The following is a 26,952-nucleotide window of genomic DNA, read 5'->3' as shown; positions in this document are numbered from 1 at the left end:
TAACACAGAGCTCCAATTTGAGGAACGGAGTAAGTACTTCATATGAACATCATGAAGTTCAACAAGGCCAAGTGCAAGTTCCTGCACTGGGGTCAGGTGCTGGAGCTACTCTCCTAAGAAGACAGGCTGAGAGAGCTGGGTTGCTCAGTCTAGAGAAGAGAAGGCTGCAGAGAGACCTTATCACAGCCTTTCAACAAGGGATCTTGTGAGAAACACAGAGAGACACTTTTTACCAATGCCTGCAGCAACAGGACAAGAAGCAACGGTTTTAAAGTTAAAGAGGGTAAATTGAGATTAGACATACGAATGAAATTTTTTATTCTGAGTGTGGTGAGACACTGGAACAGGTTGTCCAGAGCGCTAGAGATGCTCCATCATTGGAAGTGTTCCAAGTCAAACTGGACAGACCTTTGAGCAATCTGACTTAGTGAAAGATGTCACTGGCCATGGTAGAGTTTGAAGCACATGATGTTTAAATGTCTCTTCCAACCCAAACTGTTTGATGATTCTACATACACATTTATCTGCTTTGTTTTTCATTTGTTTGTTTTTTAATTATATTAATATAATTTTTTTCTTTCACAAACTATAAAAACTCATACCTGAGACATCTTTAGCAACATCAAAATCTTCAGTAACTTTATCTATAATAAAAAGGGAAAAGTATATAATGAACGTGCTTTTTTTTTAACGTCAGATTTTCAAATGCATATATTTTATTAAAAGACTTTAAGATCACGATTACAAAATATATACCTGGCTCTGTGGCTTCATTCACCTCCTCTGGAAGGTCGTGAATAGCTAAAAAAAACCCATTTGATTCAGAGCAATAATGAAGTCAAGCCCTCAATTTATGGAATTTACACACAGCACAAAATAACACAACTAGCACACAGACACGTTTACCTGTGAACAGTAAACTGCTATTGACAAACAGGAACTTTGATGAATTTAAGGGAAAAAAAACCTAGGGAATTCCTTTACTTCATTCTAAACTAAAGAACTGTAGTTTTTTTCAATCAGTTGTCTGAGATGACTCCAAAGAGTTGCTATTTCAAGACAACAAAGTATACAGGATGCAGAGAGGGTACTGCAGACAATTTTTAATTGCTTCTGTTAATTACATAAATGCACCCACAAAAGTCTGCATCAAAGTAGAGTTAGTATTGGCAGGCTGTACATTTTGAATGATCTTACGCACTGGTTGCAAGGTTCTGAGCAAAGATCACAGCAGGCAGCAGGTTGACTGTCTATGCTGAATTACTGTGTTCCAACTGTCCACTAAAAGCCTCAGATACCCCACTTTGTGTCACTTGAGACCTTAAAGATGAATCCTCAAGGACAGCATCTTAAAAGGTGTCTCAGCTCATAGTCAAAAATGTTAACAAACCTTTGCCGCAACTGGCAACTGTCATAACTGAAGGTCACACAGATTATATATTTCAATATATATAAACAGCAAGATTAAGTTGATAATTGTTACGCTAACTTGCTTAAAATATTTCTCTGATTTTGAAAACAATATATATTCTAATAACACTTATTTAGAGGTATTTCTACTTGACATATGAAACAAAGATTTTCTAATATGTTTCATAAATAGGAATATATACAGATGGCGGGATGTGTGTGGGAGTTACACACACCCCACTCACACATATACATACATACATATGCATTTATATATATGTGTATATACCTGTATCTTGAGTCTCAGTCTGCTTTTCATGTTTGGGTTCTGAAAGGAAAGAAAAAATAAAGTTGCTGGGTGGTTTATATGCAAAAAGTATCCTAAAAATTTGGTTATTAAGCAACCAGGTAACTTCTTTAATGATAAAGTCCTTAAAAAACTTACCCTGCTTTGGGGCCTGAATAGATACATGAACCCTCTTTGGAGCTTGTAGTAGAAATTTTACACAAAAAAAAAAAATATACCTAACGTGAACATACTGCTGAAATTTCAAGCCTTTCTATCTACACAGGTGAAATGCTGAAAACAATGACAACAATAAATCCATAATTCTGTACAGTTGCTATAATTTTTCTACATTCTTAATATTTGAGTAAAGAGCCAGTCTAATCTTTGTAATTTTGAAGAAATAGGTTAAGAATATTCAATATTTAATTTTATATAATGTCTGAAAATAGAGGAAAATGCTATCCGTTGTCTGAAGTTTCAATATACACTCACTGTAAATTTTAGAACTAAAGAAGTTCAAAGTTCATTCAGTGTTTTGAATGATTTCATTATCTTAACTCTCATCTGAAAAAGGTCAATTGGCCAATTACGTAAGATTTAAAAAACCAACCAACCAATCAAAAACCCCTCACGTCTTTATAATAGTGATTAATCTTATAAGGTACTAATGGTCATATGGCTCTCCCTACATTCCTTAGAAAAAAGTTCTTACAGAATATCCTTAAAAAACCATCCAGAACCCTTTAATTCTAATGAAAATCTCAAACTTGCTTTCCTTCTCCAGTTTCATTGCTACTAGCTGTAGCAAACTCTTCATAAAACTACTGAAAGTTGTGTACAATAACTGAGTTCTTCTATTCCAAATTATACGATCAATCTGTTTACACACTCCACTGTAGCCTATCATACACTTATTTCAACAACAGAATTTTTAGCATTAGCAATAACCTCAGTGATCTGATTACAGGAACCACGCTCCTATTAGAGCTGGTCCCTGACTGAATTAAGAACCAAGTCATACAAAGCAAGAGTCACAAGAGAAACTGAACTGTTCTAGCCAACAATCCTCTTGGCACTGCCCTCAGCTTTCTGACAATTCCAGAAAGCAGCAGAACTGAAGAAAACATTTCATCAGAGGGTCTTGCCAGAGGAGGGGAAGCATCTGATAGAGATGGGGAAGATACACTGACTCCAGAATAGAGAAGCTTACACTTCTGTTGACTTCACAGACAATTGCATCTCAAGCTTTAAACTGAATCTTCTTGAGGAAGTGAACTGCAGTTTTGGAGCCCATGCCAAAACCACAAGCTTTACATTTGAGAGAAAGAATTTCAGATCTCCACAATGGTCTCCATTTCTTCTTTGACTTTAAAAAACAGGTGCTAAAACTGCTTTTCTCCAGAAACAGAGCAAATCTGTTTCACTTTCAATCCAACCAAAAGTGTGGAAAAAGGTACAAGAAAGATGGGCCCATAGACAAAAGTTGCTAAAATGGTGTCTAGCACATGAACGTGAACATGCCCTGAAACTTGACAGACTCAACTCCTAAGGAAAAAACGGTGTGTCACAGAAAGGCAGATCAGCTGACGGGTCTTTTTCTTCCACACTGCTCCAGGCTGGAGCTCTGAAATTCCTCCAAGAAGTACAAACTCATGGTGCTTTCTCTTACAACCAGAACGTCTTCAAGGGAGAACTTGAAAGCAAGGCAAAATTATGCCATGAAAAAGCGAACTTTTATCAAGAGAAAAGCAGTTTGCCACAGACTGCGGGAATAATTTATTGCATAAAGAAGCCTGGCAAGCAAAGAACAATAAATTTTTTGACAGTCACCTGTTACCTTAGAATTTCCTTTGGAGAAAAATTCCTATTCTTGTTATCATCCTAATCAAAGGATCTGTAAGACTATAGAAAGAGTAGGGTAAAAAAAAAATCTGATTTATCTGATGCTATTTAGAACTCTCATTGTAGTACACAGAGGCAACTGCACATGAAACCACTGTTTGCTGAAGCACATGAATTACTCACAAAATAGAGTGATTCACTGTTATGGTGCCAGGGTGCCAGAAGAGACTGCAGAATATGAAATAGTTTTGCAACTGATTTTACGAAAAGCTGATGTAAATTACTTCAGTTACTTCCCTGATCAAAAAGCTGAGCTTACTCAAAAAGCCAATATAAATAACAGTTCCCGAGGGCATGGAAGCATTTTCTGTCCATGTCACCACTACATATGAAGAAGCATGAAAGTAAAGATTAAGAGTTGCACTTCTTTGTATCTAGGTGTGAGAAGCAAGAGGAAGTGATTCCTGTCTGGGAACTGATCGTAAAATAAATATCTCCTGGAAAGGTGGATAAAAAACAAACCCCAGAAAAACATCTAGAGGTCTCTTGGTTTTCCATCCTATTAATGCCAAGACATTTTGTCAGGGGCATCATCACTGAGGCAAATAATTATTTTCTGCAGACTGTGAAAGACACAGACTATGTGCTAAATACACCTTTGGGCCACTAAAAGTCTTCTGGCATCGAAAGACAGACTTAAAAATAATAAAGCATTATCAGTAGGCTTTCTTATACAGGTCATGAAGTCACCTAAAAATTACCTATAATTCAGAATCAAAATATTCTTAAATCATTTCTATATACAGTTAACTTCTACAGTGCAATTTTGGGATCTTGTTATGGTTTGCTTGCTTTTAAAAAAAAATTTAAAGACATTACTTTCTTCTTGACATCACATTAACTTCAACATCTCTGACATATATAAATTCTTTTTTATCTACAAACACTTCTGTATGATTTAAAATACCAATATCCATTCTCCTGAAAATTCAGGAGAATTTTCAAAAATATTATTCTGCCCATTTGGGTGATATTAAAGAGAAGTAGTACTCATATAGTTCTTAGTATTTTTTCAGAATATAATCAAAAACATAGATGTAATAACTCATTAAGGAATGGAAGTTATCTAAGAGTTCCAATGTTTTGAGTGTTGGGCGGTTTTTTTGCATGATTGTTTGGTTTGGGGACAAAATTCAATGAAACTTCAATAAAAAGAAATAAGACTTTGGACTATACCTGTGTAATGTTCCATAGCATCTTCTAGTACCAACTCAGAGTCACCTTAAATAAAAATATTTTACATTCCCATCAATTTTCATGCAAAGCTAAATAGCACATGAGAACTTAAATAGTCACATATTTAGCACAAGAATAACAGAACTAAACATACTGAGTTAATACTACAATATTTTATTTGAAAGTAACAGTTAAATTGTAAAACACATCCAGGAGATGCACCATAAGACAAAGAATATAATAAGTTCATGTACATTTCTATTTTGGTTTAAAATTAAGAACATAAGTGGGTCTTGGACAATCAATCCATTGATTAGACTGCAAGACTCCTGACAGAACAAGATAGTAAGTATTTGTGGATTGGATTCATCAAGTGTTATGCTCACAAATGCAATGGTAACACAGCGGTAAAAAAATCAGGCTTACTTGAAACAACCTAAAAACTGTTTGAAAATAAAACTGTGATGAAACAGTCAATATGACATAATACTTTGTAGCAGATTTAAAAAATGTGAGATTATATCATCATCTGAAGTAATGAAAATTTACAAACCTGGAGCTTCTGGATCACTTACTCTTCCTTCCATAGATACAACATAATCATCTGAAGCTGTAAATTAAATATGAATAAATATTTTGACATAAAAAATAGGATTTTTTTTTAATATTTGATTGTTTTAACTTGCATCCATAATGCATCTGTCAATAGCTAAATGTAGCTCCTTAGTTGAAAAGTGACAAATTAAAACTTTACAAACTGATACAACTTGACACATGGCAATCTAATGGAAGGTCTTGGGTCACTCTCTCTTGTAGTCCTCTGTTATACAACCTGTATTAAAAGTAGATCCACATGAGCCATTACTCTCCAGTATATTTTTTAATATTTTTTTAATATGAATGAAAAATGTAAACTTCCTCTATCTTCAAATTCTACAGTATCTTCTTAACTGACATGGAGGAGTCTGACTTCATGATGATCCACAGAAGACAAGATATGAGCCAGAAATCAGACCTTGCAAAATATGTACTTCACTTCTGGCATCACAGATTTACAGGAATTCACTTCTTTTCACTACCTAGCTAAATATGTCTATTATTCTCCTCTATGACTAGGATTCTTTGCAATGTTGTTGATATACTTGGTATGACACATCTGACAAAACATGATACTGAAGGTGAGAAACTAACCATCACAGCTTGGATTCTAAACCAGTAACTGGAAAGCAGTAATCTCCTACATAGTTTGGAATAAACAGTGTTAGCTGATCAAACAAATTTTTTTTCTACTTTTCTGTCACATTTGGCATCAAATAGGACTGCAAAGTCCAGAACTAACATTAAGTCAAAAAGAAGAAGCCTAGTCCAAACATAAATCCATGTCTAATGTAAATGGAAAAGGCTGTCTGTACTATAAATAAACACTGTTAGAATCCTGAAGAAAATATTTATCAGGCAGCAGGGAAACTGTAATATCGACCTAGTGCTTCTACATAATGGGAAAGATGAGCTAATGCCATTGTACAGGATATCAAGCACAATTGGAAGATGACTATAAGCTAATTGGATTAGTCCAGGCAAAATTTCAAAAAGCTTTCAAGATGTATTAAGGTGAGCAGAAAGACAGCACAAGGATAGTTCAGAATCATGTCCTTGGCGCTGACTCACTCTCTGATAGTAGAGTCAGACACAAAGAAACAAACAGTCCTGAAGAAAAAGTTAAAAACTGGATGCTTCTGATGCCAAGAATAACAGTCTAGAAGAACCTTAGTATTGCAAACTGTAAGAAGGCAGTAATATAAGCAATAAATCTCATTCTCACTTTCTTAGACTGCACGAACCACAGATCTCTTGCCTAGCCAGATCCCAATCATACACAACAGCCAGAAACACACAGTAAATATAAAGTTTGTGCAGCAATGAAAGCAAAGTTCCCATTCCAGTCATCCACTAATAAAGACTTTCAACAGCAAGTATGATACAGTCATCTCAATGTAAAAATATCCATGACAATACAAGAAGTTATTTAGAGAAAAAAATTTCAAAATTACATATTTCTAAACCAGTCTAACAGTTTCTATTTTTCTTTCTCCTATAATTTGTTACATTTAGGCAGAAAACCAGTATTACTTAGTTTAGAAAAATAAAATGATACCTGGAACTTCATAGGGCTCAGACTCCACTGCTTCAAGACCATCTGCCAAAAGATCAGCATCTGAAAAACAAATACGTTTATACAAATTGTAACATTTTTATACTAATACACAATACCACAAACCCTATAACAGATATTATGTAAGAATGGAGTCAAATTTCTAAGCAGAAATTCTAAGCAAATTTCTTTTAATGGCAGCAAGACGTATACAGACTGAAAAAATAATACTTACAATTTTATTCTTCTATATAATATTGAGAATGTGTATATATGAATAAACTCTATACACACTTGCTCAAAAAAGATCATTATCCACAGAAAGTTTTGTGTAAATGTGAAGGAATAAGAATATATTTACTTTGCCTTCTTAATTGCAATGATATAAAGTAACTGGAATTTGAGTATCTCCTCTAGTGTCCTACTTTAAGTTGAACTGTGGATGAATAAAGGAGATACAGAAACAAAGAGGTATAATAGACCCAGATTGAAAAGAATTACTTCTGTTGTGAAGAAAGAATCTCAGTGTACTTCCAGTAATTAAAACTTTCAGATGACATCTGTTACATGAGTTTTTCAAAGAGATGTATTAAGAGATGTGTAAGATTTCCAGTAGGGCAGATAAAAAGCATTCAGAAATCATTTGCCCCAGGTTGGATTAGATCATATGATTCTGCTTAAATATTTTTACTATAATTTTTATCATGCTGTGAAAGCCCCAAGGCAGCAAGATAGGAGCATCTTTTTTATATGATGTCTTCATCTCTGCAGGACTCACAACATAATTGATGCATAACAATCTCTTAGGGAGACACATTTGAATGGAAGAAGAACAAGTCTGTCTAGAAAAGGTTCTGTTAATAAACTCTTAAAATTTAGTTAAATAAACCAGGAATTTCAGAAGCAGACTCTATACAGGTATTACTGATGGGGAATGGACAGATTGAGAGCAGCCCTGCGAAGGAGTTGAGGGTGCTGGTAGGTGAGAGGCTGGACATGGAACACCTCTTCTCTGAGAAAAGGTTGAGGGAACTGGGGTTCAGCCTGAAGAACAGAAAGCTCTGGGGTGACCTTATGGGAGACTTTCAGTCCCAGAAGGACAAGAAAGCTGAAGAAGAACTTCTTACAAGGGCACGTAGTGATAGGGGCTTTAAACTGAAAGAAGGTAGGTTTATATTTGATATAGAGAAATTCCTTACTGTAAGGGTGGTGAGGCACCTGGAACATGTTACCCAGAGAAGTTGTGGATGCCCCATTCCTGTAAGTGTTCAAGGTCAGGTTGCAAAGGGCTTTTGAGAAACCTGACGTAGTGGAACAGGTCCCTGCCCATGGTAGGGGGGTTAGAACTAGCTGATCTTTAAGGTCCCTTTCAACCATTCTATACGATTATAGTCATCCCTCTATTGTGGAGAGATATGCATATCTGGAGCACAGATTAATTTAGTTGAAAACCAATACAGCATTAATTAAATAATAATATATAGTTACCTGAATTCCAAAACACAGAGCATTAAAATATACCATTTTGATTTAAAAGATATTTATTTGCTAAATAATGCTATCTGTGTTTGATACTTGCTATGTCTCTAGTCTAAGCAGAAATTACAAGTCAAGTTTTTCATGAGACGTTTACATTTGTCTGGGTTGTTTGGTTGGGGGTTTTTTTTCGTAAATTTAATTTTAAATGTATTTAATCATTCAGATACCTTTCTGAATTGAGTCTGGTGTCTCATATGCTTCTGGCATTTCATTCTCTAATTCTCTGTGCATGTCATCTGTTGTAGGAGCTTCAAAAGTTTCTCCATGTATTTCTTCCTTCACTTGCCACTGGTCACTTATACTTTCATCTACATCTTCGTGCCTCTCTCCTAATCAATAATGCAGATTGTTAGTGAATACATACTCTTTGGTATATTCAATTACCAGCAAATATTCAGTCTTCAGTACACCCTTCATGTTTTCCAACAATCCTCTAAAGGGAGGGGGACAGATGATTTGTCTGTACCTGCCAGCACGATAAACCCAAACTATCTACACTGACTCGACAGGGTCTTCTCTGCCCACAGTAAAGGCCGTCTCTGTTCTATGCATTCTTGCACTCTACGCAGTATATTGAGCAAGTTTTTATCAACTGATTGATTTCAACTATTGCTGCCAAACACCTCTGGGTAAGAGGCCACAGTTTTAGGATTTGGTGACTGAACTTTCCAAATTTTCTTGAAAATGACATGTGAGCTTAGAATGTTTTATGCTTGCAAAACTACTTTAAGTGCTTACCAAAACCAGACTGAGATACATCTAGCCTATGGCAGTATTTATAAACTCTTCAATGATTTCTAAGTGTTAATGCATTACCAGGCTGGGAATGGAGAGTTTCATGAAGAACAGACTGACTTTCGTCTTCCAATTCTACGTCAGCAGTCTTGTGCTCTAAAAGGATTATAAATTGCAGTGAAAGTAAGTGTAAAAGGCAATGTCTGAACATTAGCTCAAGGCTCACAGCCCTTAGTAGGCTCTGTAAAGTTCTTATTCTGTTCCATAAAGTTCCCTAGAGACTGACCCAGCGAATCTCTTCAACTCACACAATTACAAAACCAATTTTGTCTTGTATACTCTCAAATATAGAAAGTATTGCATCAATCACACCAGATTTGTTCTGAATACGAATTCAAAGAATTTATCTACACTGCATTTTCTGCACATATATTTTTCTCAAGGCAGTAACATCTTCTGATAACTATTCAAACCAAGAACTCTCATTGAAGTAATTATTTTACTAACACTTTAATCCTTTACCTTCCTACAATTTAGGCAGCAGCACTAGCATGTCATATTTGACAGCAAAATGCCACTTGCAAAAAATAGGGTCTTGTTGACTTCATAAACAGGGAAAATAGATACTAACATTACAATATCAAGGTTTTATTCTGCTATGAATTGCCAGGAGAAATCACAAACTGGTTTCAGGGACAAGTGATTGGCATCTAATACACCAGCCCAGAACATAACAGGAATTTGTATGAAGTGTTGCCTTCATATAAATGTCCTGAAATTAACACTCAGAAATGCTACAGCACAAAAAAAACAGATCACAGTTGCATTTTCAAATAAAGACCTAAAATGGTACCAGTTACGGAAAAAAAAGTAACACAAGTCTCTTATAACAAAATCTATATTCCATTTTACTGGCCATATACTCCGTATTTGTGCATTTATGTGTTAGGTTGATATAAATATCAAGTAGGATAAGCCACTCCAAGTAGCAGAAAAAACAGGTACTCTCTGAATAACACTAAAATGCAAATTGCGTACATGAAATGTGACATGTAAACATTTTTCCTGAATCCCTCTTTAACCTAACACATTTTACTAATACTATGGGGTTTTTAAAATGTTTGGGGTTTTTTTCAACAGTAAAAGCCCTAATTATGGTACTTATGATATACTATTGGTTTTAGTGGAAAAGGGAATATTTGATTGTGTTATGAAGTTGGTTCTTTGGGTTTTTTTTTGTTTAAGGTGGAGAATCTGCTGTTATTCTGATTGGATATACAGTTGCAAATGTATCTAAACCACAACTGTACATCACCAGAAAGTTATTCTGATGTAATACAGATACAATGATAACCATGAGGGCTGACTAGAGCAACTTCTAGACAGTAAAATTTTACACTCCTCATGGTCAGTGATTTATACAAAGTTATCAACAGTGATTCCTGTTAAATAAACTTTAGTAGATAAGCAACACAAAATCTATGAAAGTTTGCATGCTAAGGAAACAGAATTATAATTCAAATGAAGCATCATGTCTTTTGTTTCACCTATGGTTTATTAAAGGCCTTACCTGATTCGACATAGGACTTCTCAGCAGCCTGGACTGTCTCCTCAGATTCTGGTGGTGTTGGCTGTGCTGGGACAGATCTTTCTTTAAGGCCTGCATTTTTCAGTTATAAAGTTAACTTTATGCTCCTTTTGATCTGATTCAGTTATAAACTAAGAAAGTTGTTTCAATTAAATTAACTGATGTTACACTCTCCAAAAATGCATTCAAACAATCATAATTGCAGGGCTGTCCTGATATACAGTGATATATACAGAAACTAAAGTGTATTCAGACAGTAAACAAATATGTTTGGAAGACATACAAGTGAGGGAGGGGGAAAAGAGACAAATTTAAGCACTTTATTTCAAATTAACTAAACAAATGACTGGTATTCTCAACATCTATTCAGTATCCAGCAGAAAAATAGGAAGCAGATTTTTTTCACTGTTTTCAATTTGGGCAAAAAGTGTTTCATATGATCAATTTTATAGCTTCTATGAACAATTAATTTGAACTTTACAAAAAGCTTCACAGAAAGAGAAAGGTATTTTAAATTCATCTGTTACATCTTAGATCTTATGAAGAGAACTGTAGTTTCTTCAAAATAAGGTAATCTGAATCTCCAGCTTCTTTTGACAATTAAATGACTACAGAAAAAGTATGACTAATGGAATTTCACCAGTTAAATGCTTACTATTGATACCACAGAGTCTTTCTAGACCAAAACACAATGAAAAGAAAGCAACCAATAACTGCAACGATCAACACCTTGGTAAGAGATAAAGGTAACTCTTAGACGTGAAAGATTATGCCACATCTTAAGACAACATAAGCTCAAGAATCTACTGGTATTAGGCTAATTCTCCTCTCCAATCTCCTTTAGCAAGGTTCAAGGAAGACTTATACAAGAGGTTCAGACAGGGCATAAGAAAAAAGTTACACACTCGCATCCAGTCTGCACCTCCCTCAGGCACAAAGGAAATGAAATCATTGGAAAAGGCCGCACAGAGAGGTTGTGCATTCCCATCCTTGGAAGTTTTAAAGACCACACTGGATAATGGCCAGAGTAACCTGGTCATTCCTCTGAAGTGACCCTGTTTTGAACAGGAAGTTGGAATAAGGATCTCCTAAAGCCCCTTCCAAATGGCATTCTTCTATAATCCTACATCCATGGTCAATTATGATAAGACTACCTTAAAGAAACACACATACACACACTGCCCAAAGTAAACTAGTTTTTCAAGAGCTGGATACGCAGAAATTAATAGAAAAATAATATTTAATAAAGCAGAGTCTACAATATAATGAACACTCCTGTACTGCTAACCATCTTGTAAAAGTAACTTCTAAGTGGAATAACATAAATAATAATAATTACCATGTTTCTAATGGAGTCAAACATATCTCAATACAAAAAGGACTAGTATGTCTAAACACAAATTTGTGTAAAACAGAGATATTATTCTACGCATCATGAGAAAAACATGTATTCATTTCAAGTAGTGGAAACAGAATACCAGAATCAATTCTATCTTGTTCTATTATTAAAATTCAAACAACCTGAAGATAAGTTAAGCTGTATCCAAAAGTACTGTAACAGATTAACTCCACTATCATGAAGTCAAAATCAGAAGCTAGGAAAAAAGTACCAAATTTACCTTTAATTTTTTGCCAATTTTCTTCCATGTTATTAAAAAAACCCCATAAAACATTAAAAAATATTATTAAGACAGTAATCTCTTGCTGCAGGAATATTAATTGCTACAAAGGTAAGAACTTACTTCCTTCTACAATCACCTTTAGATGAAGACACAAACAGTTGCTTAATATTTGCCACCATCTCACACTTCAGAATCTGCAAACACAGACACGGTCACACAGACCTTACATATACACTCCTCTGTATAAGTCTTCGTATTCTCCAATAACCCACATCTCCAGTAGCAGACAACCACCTGCTCTGCTTCATGAACAACAAATGGAATCAAAGTATTTCAAAAGATAGTCAGTATTTCACGGCCAACAAGCACTATGGGTACTTAACAGGAAAGAAGGGACTACAAGAGTACTTCTTGGTTTTGCTTGTGCATTTCTCAGCTTCACTTTCAAGCTTTTTATACACATCTATCATGTTTATCACTGATTCCTACACAATCCTGTTGAGTACGGAATACATTAAGCCACCTACTTTTTGCAAGATATTATTTTCTCTCTTATTTTTATTAAGTTGCACTCAGTTTTTGCTTGTGTGGTCCATTTTTTGAGCTTATGTGATAAATTGCCACATTAATTTTAATTACAATAACATGTCATAGAGATGTACAACAACACAACAGATCTCTGGGGCAAAAATATCATTTTATTGTGTGGCTATCTGTATAGCCTGGAGTGCTGCTCAAATAAAATGTTCCTTGAAAAGAAAAAAACCCACCCAACTTTTTTAGAACCAGATAAACTTTGGGTCATAGATACAATAACATGTTAATCAGAAAAGCAACTCATTCCAAATTTTACTCCCACACAGTTACAAGTTCTATCACACTATGGGAGAAAATAAAAAGTGATGTGCACTATACCACTGTGCCACCATCCTTGAGAAGTGTGATTTGAATGATCCTCTGGTCAAATATGTATCTTAACACTTATCAGAGGAAAGTTGAATAAATACATCTATCATCACCAAAACCTAAAAGAGAATGCTCATTATGCAAGTGCATTTATTAGATCTTCATTCTGTCATATTTTTTGCTAAACACTGTAATGTTCACAACACACATCTCTTCCCTCCCTCTTCATGCATTTATAAATATTTAGAAAATACCTTGGTATATCATCTCTGTTAATTATCACAGCTAGAACCTTAAGTTCCTATACTATTTTCTATAGTTTTAACTCAAACTGTTTTTCGTAACTATTTGAACAATGTTTCATCTCCTTTAAAACAAAATAAAATCAGATCATTTTATACCTCTAAGGATCAAGGCATGTTACAGACACATGTATTGAATGGCTAAGTGTATTGCCAACTGTTATACACAAAATTTTAGCAAAACCACAAACAGAATTAACCTTCAGGACTTCTTCAATCTGATATTACCATCCATATACTCATTCTCAATTTTTCTCCTTAGTTTTGTTTTCTTTAAACTAATACTGCAGTATTAGTAATTATTAATTAATATGTTATTAATTAATAACATGAATAAATCTTAAAATTTCATTACAAATTTTGTTCTGAATCCTGTGTAATTATATTGTGCAATTGCTTGCAATATACTTGCTTTCAAGTTTATTTAGAAAATATTAATTTCCAAATAAAATTGAAAGCAAGTATAGATTCAATAACATACTGAAATATCTCTAATATATCTGCAGAATGTTTCATAACTTTATTTATTCTAATGAGACTGCTGGATAAATCCTTCCTTGATGCTACAAATACAGAAGCTGTAAGAGCAAACTAACACAGGATCTTGCTTATAGAAGTATCACGCACTTGTAAAGTATTAAAGGAAATAATAGTTGCCAATATATATAAGCTGTTCTCTAAACAAGTTCGACCAGAACAGAGTAGTAGTAGCATATCACTTCTTAAGTGTAAATGGAATCCAACAACGCTTATTAATAGTGAAATAGGTGGCCTAATTTTAAGTAGTGCTCATTACCCAAGAACTTGGAAAACTTAGAAAAATCAGGACACAGTTAACTGAAAAGGGACTATGAATCAAGCTTTCCAACCTATATAGAGCTAAGTAAATAATTAAATAAATAAATAGAGGATTGAAGAAAAGTAAAACATCTTTTCAATATGGATCAATAGATAAAAATGTTGCAATGTATTCCTTGAGTATACACTGGAGTCTCATAAACAAGTGCAACACTGAAGTGGATTTGACTGTGTCTAAAATAGTTTTCTCAGGGAAAAAAAATTTTACCTAGGGAAAAAACGTTTAGGAGGGAATAATTTACATTTATTTGATAAGTTCCTATGACAATACAGTCCATTAATGCTCCTCTTCACTGTTTCTGTGAAACAGAAATATTTTATCTGTGAGTTTCCTCTACATGTGTCCAGATAATTCTCTTAATATCACTTTTAAACTTGCATTTCAAACACAATATTAAACTTTCATCTCCACATCAAGGAAATAGTACCTAAATACAAGGAAACAAGGAAGGCTAAAAAAAAAAATAAAATATCAACCATAAAGCCCCAAACCCTTATTTAGTGTAGGCTTGAAGTAACTGACATGAATTTGACATTCGAATGTTCTCAATACACACTGGTAGCCAGGCACAGTAACATATGTACATACTTGAGTTTCACAGCAGGTCTTTCTGCTTTGTGTTTACCATACTAGTACACACTGAACAGTTTTCCAAAAATTATTATATATAGCCTTTTTTCCACATTTATTTCCAGAAAACATTATTTTCTTACTGCCATTTTTACCACATTCATATAACTATGCTGAATTTCTCATTCCTGAAGTCTGTTCCTCTTTAGCAGAACGGGAACTGTTTATTTCTTTTCTTTCTTGTCTTCCTTGGATTGGTTTTTGACTATCTTTTTTGTTTCTTTGTCTTTTCCCACCTGAGTAGTACCATCCTTTTCACTGGCTGACTTTTTTGTAGCCTCCTTGGATTTTACATTTTTGTCTAGGCCTTTTTCCTTTCCTCTGTCTCTTTTAGCCTTGTCAGAATCCTTCTTTAATTTATTCATATCAACAGCTTTCTTGTCCTTTCGATCAGTAGCATCTTTTCCTTTCCTGGCTTTCTTTTTTTCTTCTTCATCTTTGATTTCCTGCTTCTTGGATTCCTGCTTCTCCCTTAATTTCTTGAGTGGTTCTTTAACAGCTTCTTTTACTTTTTAGTTTTTCATTTAAAAAAGAGGAAATGTTCAATAAGAGAACCATTCTTAGGTCATAAAACATCTTATGAACAACTATCTAAAAGTTTTGATCAAATTCTTATTTAATGTTTGTTAGATGCCAATTTAAACTTGTAAAATTAACTTCTAGGCTTTAAGCAATTTAAACAAATTAGTTTTGACTTCTAGCAATATCTCACACCATGCAGCCAGCAAGCAACCTTAGCTTATATTGCAGCTGCATCTGAATGAAGCGTTAATTTAGTGAAAACCATGCCTCTATTATCTTACTAACTAACTTCTGCAGAATGCTAAAACCACTTTTGTCTGTGAGCATGAAAATCACAGTAAATTTTGAATCTTTGACAACAGTCTGACAGTTGCAAGTGTTATAAATAAAGTGTTATAATACAAATATATAATGCAACATTTTACTGATACTACTACCTCATATTAAGCAAAGACTTAAAAAATTTATCTGATGTACATATTTTGCAAGAATAAGACATAAGTACACAAAAATTAAGAAGAAATAGCAATGTCCCAGTGAATCAAATCAAATTCAAAAAAGTTAACTGGGTTTGACCATATTCAGTGAAATCAAAGTAATAATTGTAAATTAATTCTTACAACTTTGTTTTTCAGTTATCAGTAACACTTTTTTGTTTGTTTTACTTTTGGATTTGTCTCTCGTGCTTATTTTCTCTATTTTAATTCACATTTGGTCATGACACAGTATCTAGATAATACATCATAAGAAAAGTCAGAACAGAAACCCTGAAATTTATGTTCAATATGTTTAATATTTAATTTTCAATACTTCCATTTTGCCCACAGTTTTGAAAAAAATTGTCAGTACCAGCAGCATTCTCCAGAATAAGGAATTTTTAACTCAATAAAATTTAAGGGTTTTTCCATTAAATCTCTGTATGCAATATTTGCATTTAATTTTAAAATTAATACTCCCACATTATTGAAAAGCAATAATGATCTTCAAATATAAACAGCTCTATTTTTATTCAGGCTTTTGAGAGAAACTGCAGTCTGCTGTGGCAAACAGCAGGTGAGATTTCTGTAACATCTGCCTCTAACCACTGTGTAACATTTCTGTGAACAATTCAATACATAGCTTAGTCTAAAAGGAATGACATCATATTTCCTTCCAAATGTTTTCTGACATAAAACATGTGAAATATGTCACTTCATCATTCTCATATCGAACATTGAAAAATAACCCAAACCCCAGGAATGAACTGATAAATGACACTTATTACCATTCTTGGAAACACACAATTTGCAACCAACTTATACCAAGCACAATGTGGATCAAATGCTAAAAATTTCAACTTGGCACAAGATGCTAAGAAAAGTCACATTTATATGAGCAGAGAGCTTCCTTCAGTAAATGCACTTTCTTTCTCATGAAAGTTTGTATGACGAGCAAGCATGCATTTTTCACATACTGCTAGAAACAACACCTTAAAGTTTAAGCAATTCAACAAAGAAACTGCATTGTTTACATAGTCCTATGCTATGATAGAGCATAACTGAGCAGATCTAAAGAGTTAAGCACCTGAAGTACATCTGGTACCTTTGTGTTTTGCTGAGGCTAATTAGCTTTTTTTGTCTCTCAACACATTTAAGACCATTATGGCCTGTTCATACAGCAGTGTAATTATAAATAAATATATGGCATAAATTGGTTGCAAGCTATCCTATTTTAAGCTTTTAGAAAATGTATAAGTATCATTACTGCAATCAATTCTGCAATTAAAGTGGAAGTTATTGAACTTTGCCTAAATTTCTCCTACCTCTAAGAAAGAAATAGATGAAACTATTTAAGTACAGACTTAAGCAGAATTAAGGTGTTCTAGTCCAACTACAATATAGTAATAGTATCATGAATTCATTAAAGATAACTAAAAGAGGATTTCACACAGAGCAAAATCTTACTTAAAAACATGCAGAATATGAAATTATCATAAACTACTTACAATCCAAACAAGACAACTGTTGTAAAAAAATATGCATAAACAAAATATAATCTCTAGTTAGGAAAGCACTCGCATTGCCATTAAACTACAATCAGTAATTAAAAAAACTTACTGAAAAACTGCAAGGATAATAGTCTGCTGCACCATTAGACAACACTTAGACACCATAGCTGGTATTAGTAACCATTATTATAACCTGCAATTGGTATTTGCAATGCACATGCATTTCATACATCATTATCTGCAAAAAGAACATTAAAAATACCTTTGAGTTTAGTTTTTTTCTTGGCTACCCCTCCTGGCTCCTCACCTAATTTGTTGCAAAATGGAAATAGGTTATGAACATATCCATGATGTTCAACAAACTTGACATAAAATTTCCCAACTTGCCACACTATGTAAAAAGCTAACTTTACATAGCACAGTGCAATGCTACGGAGAGAGACCAAATGTTAACTCATTAGGAATAAAGGACCTTCAGTTGTAAGACCACCACAAGTACAGATATGAAAGACTAATTAATCAAAGAAGAGTACCACATTACTAGATGCATGCTACTTATGATGCTTCTCAACTCCTTGGAGCTCAGTTCTCTCCAGACAGCTGCCACGTCATTATGACCAACATGCCAGCTGATTTCTCTGTGAGGTATTTGTCAGTTCTCGCTCAAACCCACTAACTTATGTTTCTATAAAATTTTATAAATATTTTATAAACATATTAACTCTAAAGATCTTCAAGCACACAGGTATTGCAGGTTACATAAATTGACTATTTTCTTACAATGAATTACAACCTATGTTTCTTTATCCAATTAAAAATAAGTGTTTTAGCAAAGGTATTGCTCAGATTCAAAAAAGCAGTTGCCATTTCATTTCAGTTAAAATATTTACTGCATTACTTCAGACTTTTTAAAACTGTTAAGACTTTTATTAAAAAAATAAATCCTATTCTCCAAAGTCAGGTGCTGCCCTCTTTCCCCATGGTAGCTAACAGAAACTGGGGGCATTCAGCATCTTGATTGTGCCTTATACCTAGTTCCACAAGAGGCATGAAGACAAAAGCCTTTCCACAAATACAAAAAAATCATTAGTTTAATCTTTTTAATACCATAAAAAGAGACTGGATTATCACTATCATGATGCTGTGGATTAAGACCTAAATCCCAGAAACACAACAATTTTAACCATAAAAATCATGCACATTGCTACCCAAATGCCAACTAGAAAGTAAAGTTGGAGAGTCAGTGTAAATTTGTATTTTTAACCACATACATAATCTTATTAAACTAGAAGAGATATTCCCATGTCTCAACATTAGGCTTCTTATTCAGACATATAAAGCCCCTACACTGGACACAGTTTGCACCTTGAAGTTCAGTTTCTAGAAAACAATAAATACCCAATCTGTCAACATTTATTCTGAAAAAAAACAAAACAAACACCACCCCCCAAAAAAACAAAACCAAAACTCTGATATCCTACACTAAAAACAAAACAAACAAGAACCCACAAAAACAAACAAACAAAAAAACACATAAATTTTAAAAAAGTAGCAAATAAAGTCATTGTACTCAATTTGCATATAATTTCTCTATTAAATGTTTTCAAAATACCAGGCATTGACATTATGGCCAAAATTGCTTTAAAAATGAGTTAGACAAGTAAAAATACAATTTTTTAAATTATTTCCTTACAAACTCATACCTGGGAATGAAAATCTTTTTAAGCTTTTCCCTCACAGATTACCACATTGCTGGTGCCCAGAGCTCTAAAATCATTATTCAATCTTACTACTTCTAAGCACTGCATGGAAGAATAAGTTCATGTAAAAGGAAGAATAGACTTCAACTGTTATACTACAGCATCAGTGAAAATATAAACAATAAAAGGTACTCAGCAAAGTTGCACAGAGCCATATTTAAATTTCCAGCTCCTCCCTTCTTTTCATACTAAAATTAAACATTCCTAGATAATTTAAGATACACATTTAAAAGCATGTATTGACAAGGAAAACTGTAAAATTTTACAAAGATCAGAATAGACAAAAAATATCATAAAGATATTTCAAATTCTTTTAAAATAAAAGTACATGCACTACATTGAAAGATTACAAAACACTTTGTTCACTGATTACTGATATTTCACTTGTTAAATATTCAGACAAGTAGTAATTTCCTTCAATCTGCTTTTATACAAGGAATAGCAGTAAGGTTCTCATCAAATTATCAATTCATAATTACATAAATCATGTATAGATGAACATATTATTAATAGACCTATTTATAGGGAAAGTATGTAAAATAACATATTTCAAAATCTTACTACGTAATAATCACAAGAAAGAAATCCTGATGCATCTTGATTTCCACCTGAACTGGGTCCCTACAAGGCACTACAGAACACAAAAGTAATTTGTCAGCCCCAATTAGCCTGAAGCACAGGTGCAAAAGTTATTCAAGATAGGAATGTCCTGGACATATGACAAAATCTGGCACCTAAGTAAACTTGTGGCAAAGACTTAGGCTCTTACAGCCTTGGGGCACACCAACCAATGTTCAGGATTTTATAAATCATGTAGTTGAACCTGTGGACCCTTATTCTAAGGTCCAATTCAAGTGTCTTTACACTTGTTTTGAGCTAGTTTTGAAGTTCCTTCTTTTTTCCACTCAATCCCACATTATAAATGTCCAGTGCTGGCAATACAAGATAAAAATATTGAATTTACAACTACAAATGTGGTTATAATGGAATGTCAGAAATTGATATTATTGGAGTCAGTGAATTAAAAAGTAGACTTCAGAGTTAACATAGCTGGATAGTTTTCCAATATTTTCCAAATAACTGCTTAAATAGCCATTCTAAAAAATCAAATACTCTGGTGAGAGCGGTTATTTTCACATAATGGTTAATAGTAGACAACTTGGTACCTTAACTGATTCTTTGAAGCTTAGGAATATTAAAAAGCATTCTTATTCTGCAACAAAACCCAGTAATTTCCTCTATTTTCTCCCATAAAAATCTTCAAGGACATTCTCCACAAATCAGCATCAAAAGACAAATATAAAAATACTACTTTTATTCAGAAAGATAAGGATTGAAAAACAAAAATAGATAGAAGCACTTTCTTTTTGAGCAGTTTCACAGATGTTAACAGATAACATTCTCACATTTAACAGTATATTGAGAAGCCTAACACATGCAAATTCTATTTTATTCATTTAATAATCCTGAAAACTTTAATAGTCTTGCTAGGCAAAAGGCTTTGCCATATAAAAAAAAAATCCTATCAATGAATTTCACCACATCTACCTGCATAAACCCTTTTAACCTGCAGCACTATGCAAAAAAATCTAAGCTAATTAAGGTGGCTTATCCACTTACATGTGAAAAGGAAGAGGTTACTTTGCATTTACCATAGAAAGCATACGGTCCAGGTTAGCACTAAGCAGCTGACAGACAGAACTTGCTACCCTTCCACGATTTGTGCAATGCCTGGATAATAGGGTATAAAGTGTCAAGCTTTAAACATTAGGGCTTGTGTTCAGACTCTTGCCTTAATTCATGATGTCCCATCAAAAACCTCCTGAATCACACAAAAAATTAGCTAAAAATATTAAAATTGTAGTATTAAAAATAAGGAAATACAAATCTGTAAACCAAAACTATTATTAACATTTTTCCTCTCCTTTTAATTGTCCTTCTCCAGAAGAACTGCAAGTCAGAAAAAGCAATCACTGCTTGCATATGCACCTGCACAAAATTATTACTATGATTCTGCATTTAGAATGTGCTACATTGGAAATACAAGGTCGTCTGCTAAATAAAATAGCTTACTGACAGAAAGCTAGCACCCACTTACCTTAAACTGAACTCATTCCCTGTTTGCAGAGCGCTGGGCTTACCAAAGCCTGTACCACTCACAAATGCAAGAGAGCTTTTTTAATTCGTACAACTAGCACAAAAAAATCCCCAACACCAAACTTCAATACATTCTCAGTTCATTGTTTTAATACCTCTTGTTTATTTAACTGCCCAATTTTAGAAGAAAAATCCAGATCAGACACATGTGGCAGAAAGCATTTTTCTCTTCTGAAGTCACAGATGCTTATATTGCATCCTATGTGAGAGATGTAAGAAACCAACGAGCAAGTTTTGGCTTTATTAGCCTCATCTTGGGAAATCCATCCTAGTTGACCATTAGAAAGATACTATTTAATGTATTTCATGTTGCTGTGCCATCATTATGATAGCTGCTTATCTTGTGAAAACCAAGCAGACAATATAGTACACTTCTATCCAAAATGACTGATCTGTACATAACAGCTTTTCCCAGCTCTCAAATACTAATTAAATCACATTTACAATACAGGTGGGGTTTTCTCTCTCCCATCTGACCATGAAATGGTCTTCTACACCTCCATCCAACTGTAACCTACACAAAAACTGTTATAAAAATTTGATTTCTTCTGTAGCCAGTCAATTCAGACTAATAATGCAAATTTTTGAAAGGCAGTGGGGGGGGAGGGGAAGTATTGGCAAAAAAAGTTGTTGCAATAAGAATTTTAACAGATATGCAAAGAATTTACTGTTCACTTTCTTCAATTTTAAGTTATTCTACAGTAATTCTATAGTAATTCAGTTACTGTCTTCAATAAGTTATTCTATACATTATGAGCACTGTGATGTCATATAAAGCACTCTTTTACTTTCAAATTAAATACTGTTGAAGGTGGTCACAGAAATCTGGGGTTCAAAACTTCCACAAGTTGTCAGCCATTTTAGAACTATGGGTATGGGTTTTTTCCCCCATAAAGTTCTTTACATTAGTATCACAAGAAAGCAAGCAAAAGCTTATGCTACAAAGGTTAATGCAGTATTTTGTTCGAAGACTGGCAGTTAAAATAGCAAACATTTACCAACACAAGAAAACAGCACAACAAATCAAACTAAAAATTTAGGTTTCAACTTCCTCAACTGATTGGAAACAATTTGTGTGCACTTACAAGCAAGAGTTGAGATACAGTTCCATTTTCCTCGCTTATTTGCACATCATACTCAGACTAACCTTCTTGCTCTTAAAATGCTTCTTTAAAAAAAAAAATTAAAAAAAAAACCAAACACCAACACCCAAACAAAAAACTGCCACGCTGATACAACTGAAGGCTCATCCTAATCTTATTAGCACCATTACTAGCCAAGTTCTGCTTGCAATACATGCAAAGCAAACTCTTCTATCCCAAACTTGCAGAGAGCTTTGACAGCTCCATTCACCACTGGTAAGGGTTCAGTTGTTAACTCAAGAGGAACAGCGCCAGCCAAAAATGAATGCTTCTGGAAAAAAACCTATATTCCAGAAACTAAACACTCTAAAGTTATTTACTGTTAATATTTACCCTATTTTTCACCCTAGGTTTTTTACCCATCCCCATCCCTTCTTCTTCTCATACAAATTCTCTATTCCCACTATAATTGTTTTTGAGCAGACTTCTACAGACTTAATAAAATCAAAAAGGAACATGCATGACATGAAATCAGAACTTTCCTGGCCTGCATTTCATCTGTATCCCTAGTTAAATTAATTTACTGTTTACTGATCACCTATCTCAGTGCCTGAAGCTTTCTCATGGTTCAGGCAATTTATCTCTATTTCACTTGAAGCTTTACCAGTTTATCAATATCTATTTTAACTATTTGGTATAAACTTCATTATATAGAGTTCTTACAGTAGATGTTTCCTTCCTCTTTTTGGCTACCTAGTTCCATTACTGAAGCATCTACAACAGAATTCAATGTTCCATCACAATGTTTTTAATTCACACTGAAAGGTATCAGTGATGAAACTCTTATTTCTAATTCAAATCTGCTTCTAAAATTAAAAGCTCAAAAAAACCCCAAACCAAACAAAACGACCCAAGTTTACTTATTTCCTACATCTCAGATACTTTTCAAGTTTGTTCCACTTGCTAAGAAACTTTCACTAAACTACTAGCATTCATTTTTGTAATGTATGGGAGATTTTAATTTTCTTTGCCTTAAACTTCATATATCTCATTCTAAAAACCATTAAATTTACATGTTTTTAACTTTTTTACATTCTAATCCTCAAATGTTTTGGAAGAAAATGTGACTAATGATCTTATGTCTCTATTTAATTCATAAACCTTGAGCAGCAGTATTAACAAATCACAACGCTTTGCTTGCTTAACACTAGAACTTTTTTATTACTTTTAAAAGATTGAACAGAACCCTGAGTTAGATGATTTAATGGAAGTTTTTTGAAACGGGCATGTTAAATTGTTTTAAAACTGTCATGCCAAAGTAAGTGAAAATTCATTTATTTTAAGAACAGATTAAAATTTTAGCCTGCAACCACTAGTGTAAAAACTTGAGTATCGACTTCATATAGGAAACCAATAAAAACTTAAGCAAAGCAGGCATAACAATAAACAATTTCATATAATTTTAATAGTAATCTGTTTGAGTACATAATTAATGTACTAAAAGGACAGCTCAATTTCAGCTTTTGATACCTGATACAAACTGCAGAACACAATTATAAACTGCCCTTTCTATATCTGTAACTTCACGAGAGCAGACAGAATTCACATATATGGAAAATATTTTTGGAACAACTGTCATAAAACAGTTTCACAAGAAAAAGATTCACATTTGTAAAACTGCATTAAATACTTCAATTTATCAAGGAATAGAAGACATTAAGTTCTAATTTCCAATTAGTCTTTAATATATTCCGTATTACATTAGAAATACATAATCACAGCTTCCCACCTCCATAAAAGGCCCACCTTAAAAACTAGAACAGATTTAGAACAGCCCTTGTGATTGACTATTATATTAAAGAAATGACTGAAGACTTAGTTTGAAAACAGACAAATCAATGGGAATAAACCACGACAGAATATCTTCTGAATACAACAGATGTTAGCTGACTTAGAAATAAATATTTCTGTAGAATTTTCAAGCACTTTTACATTAAGTGCTTTTCTTTGAACAAGTAAAAAGAACCTATCTGAGAAATCAGTGAATCACAAAATAAGTTATTTATTAAAATTATATTTCACAAGAGAATTATCATTGTCATGTCTATATTAAAGGATTAACATAAATATGTATTTACAGAATGCAGTCATGCTAGAATACTTTACAATCAAAGCTGTTACAAAATGCTTCAATTAACGTTTGCTAGAAAGACAAATGTTACAGTGTTAACAGTAGAGGTTATTACACTTAAGCTTTGTAAGTTTTGTGCATAAAATGCACAAATTGAAGCACATACAGAAACCAACTACACAGCCACAGATACATGTTTTATTCTAAATATTTACACAACCACATAATATGCGTCATCCTGTCACAAAAATGGAAAAATCATTGAAAGGCTTTCAACTATTGAAACTGCATAGCATGGATGACTTTAGTTCAATCTTTACAGCATCCATTTGGGAGGTTCCCCTCAATGTCATAAATTCTTGTTATATTAAGACTGATGATTTCATGGACATTTTCAAAAGCCAATCAAATTAGTCTCTCAGTCTCACTGGTTCTGTAAATCCAAAATAACACAAGTCTTTTTTCCCTGAACCCCTTCATTCTGTGACGTACCATCAACATCATCTGCAGCTTCGCTTTCTTCTTCTTCTAGTATTTCAAAAGGAGTCAATACATCATAGAGAAATGAGAGAAAGCCATAAAACCAATCAGAGCTTTCCTCTGCTAAAATATTAAGGACTTCCTCAAGGGAATCAATATTTTCATTACTGCCATCTTTGGTCAGGCCTACACAAGAATAGAGGAAAGAGAGAGAGAGGGAAGGGGAAAAAAGAGACAGCAGTTAGGTGGAAAGAGGAAACTGTAAAAGGAGGATCTGTGAAAGATATCTGATGTCACAGACATCAGTCTTTACAGGAATGCTAATTAGGAAACAGAAAGATGTTAAGAAAGTTGAATCTTTCCAAGTACAGACTACAATTTGGGCAATAAACATGCAAAACATTATGCCAGAATCTTATTTTAAAAAAAAAGTGGAAGCTTTGCTTTGCGTTCTTCCTTGTCCTAAAACTAAACCCATTTATATTCAGTTTTCTTGCCACATCATTTACATTTAGCCAATTTTTGTAATAGTAATCTTCCACTACTTTAAAATCACACAATTTGTCTTTTTTTTATTTTTTAAACCATCATGTTCATATTTGAGAGCTTGCAACTCATAGCTGAGATAACATTTTAAAGCAAAGAGTATATAACCAAACTTGTCACAAACGTACTGTTAAGGATAACAATCTACCATGCAGAATTTTTCATTTTGTGCAGAAGTGAGGATTCTAATTGTTGAGGTGGGGGGAGGAGCTGTTTTGCAGTTTGTTTGCTTGTTTGGGTTCTTTGACACCTTTCTCAATCATTTTTGTCAGCGACACATATTCTACATGATATACTTGGTCCTCGGGAATTATTTCCAAATCTGAGGATACAGAGAACACCAGATAGAAATGAAAAGGTAGCCAGTAGAAAGGGCATATGTTTTGTTATACAGAAAATCTAAAGCAGGGTAAAGAGTTTAAGTAGAGAGGGTCAGGACAGCAAAGAAAGAGCTTGTCACTGCTAAACTCCTTAATACTAGAAGTTGCTATTTAGGTTACCAGACCCACTGATCTAACTGGCATTTGTAAAATACAAATAAGCCATGAATAATGCTTTTTTCCACTCCCTTTCTTTTGGTTGTTGGGTTTTTGTTTTTTGTTTTAGGGGTTTTTTTGGTAGGTTGGTTTTTGGCGCTTTTTTTGCCTTGCTGGGGTTTCTTTGGTTTTTGGGTTTTGGGGGTTTTTTTGGGGGGTGGTTTGGTTTTTTTTTTTAATTAAAATCCATTGCTTTACAGCTATTATTAAATAACATTTCAACTTTTCCATTCTGGGAAAAGCACAACAGAATGACCAGGCAATGACAAACAATTACTGGTATGCTTTAAAGCCGAAGAGGGAGGAATTTCCCACACTTCTAACCAGAACAAACCTTCTTTTGTGTTAAAAGGACAAGAAGAAAAGTGAGCTAAGGGTGAAGACAGATTGTTGAAACAAAGTTAAGTGACCATGTTGCACATGCAGACTACAAAGCAATATTAGATGCAGGTTAATGACACATTCAAGATAGAGAAGTTCACAGCAGAGACATTAAACACTTTTTAAAACATTTTGCTTACAGCACATAGTGAAAATATCAATGATAATTCTGAGGAAACTTCCAAGTCCATGACATTCCACATCCTTGTAACTGGATGCCCAGAACCTCTGCTTGAGTGACCAGCCATTCTCTTTAACTT

At 33.8% G+C, this 26,952-nt stretch overlaps 1 protein-coding gene across 15 annotated transcripts in view; it reads right to left on the bottom strand.

Moving 5' to 3' along the window:
- The window catches only part of ASPH (aspartate beta-hydroxylase), a 112,064-nt gene that overhangs the window by 62,214 nt on the left and 22,898 nt on the right, over window positions 1-26,952 (bottom strand). For 6 of the 15 annotated variants that reach the window (XM_032695381.1, XM_032695387.1, XM_032695459.1 and 3 more), the window contains 9 exons: window positions 10,774-10,863; window positions 9,285-9,359; window positions 8,636-8,797; window positions 6,933-6,992; window positions 5,331-5,387; window positions 4,778-4,822; window positions 1,700-1,738; window positions 757-801; window positions 603-644 (listed from right to left, as the gene is read on the bottom strand). In XM_032695381.1, the coding sequence (XP_032551272.1) occupies window positions 603-644; window positions 757-801; window positions 1,700-1,738; window positions 4,778-4,822; window positions 5,331-5,387; window positions 6,933-6,992; window positions 8,636-8,797; window positions 9,285-9,359; window positions 10,774-10,863 (615 nt within the window). Of the gene's footprint in view, window positions 1-602; window positions 645-756; window positions 802-1,699; window positions 1,739-4,777; window positions 4,823-5,330; window positions 5,388-6,932; window positions 6,993-8,635; window positions 8,798-9,284; window positions 9,415-9,566; window positions 10,663-10,773; window positions 10,864-26,952 lie in introns of those variants that run through there. The other 9 variants (XM_032695396.1, XM_032695415.1, XM_032695406.1 and 6 more) reach the window with 6 other exon arrangements.

This window comes from Chiroxiphia lanceolata, chromosome 1, assembly GCF_009829145.1.
Source record: "Chiroxiphia lanceolata isolate bChiLan1 chromosome 1, bChiLan1.pri, whole genome shotgun sequence".
Lineage (NCBI taxonomy): Eukaryota > Metazoa > Chordata > Aves > Passeriformes > Pipridae > Chiroxiphia > Chiroxiphia lanceolata.
The sequence above is the reverse complement of the archived record's forward strand: the minus strand, read 5'-3'. Positions and strand labels throughout refer to the sequence as shown.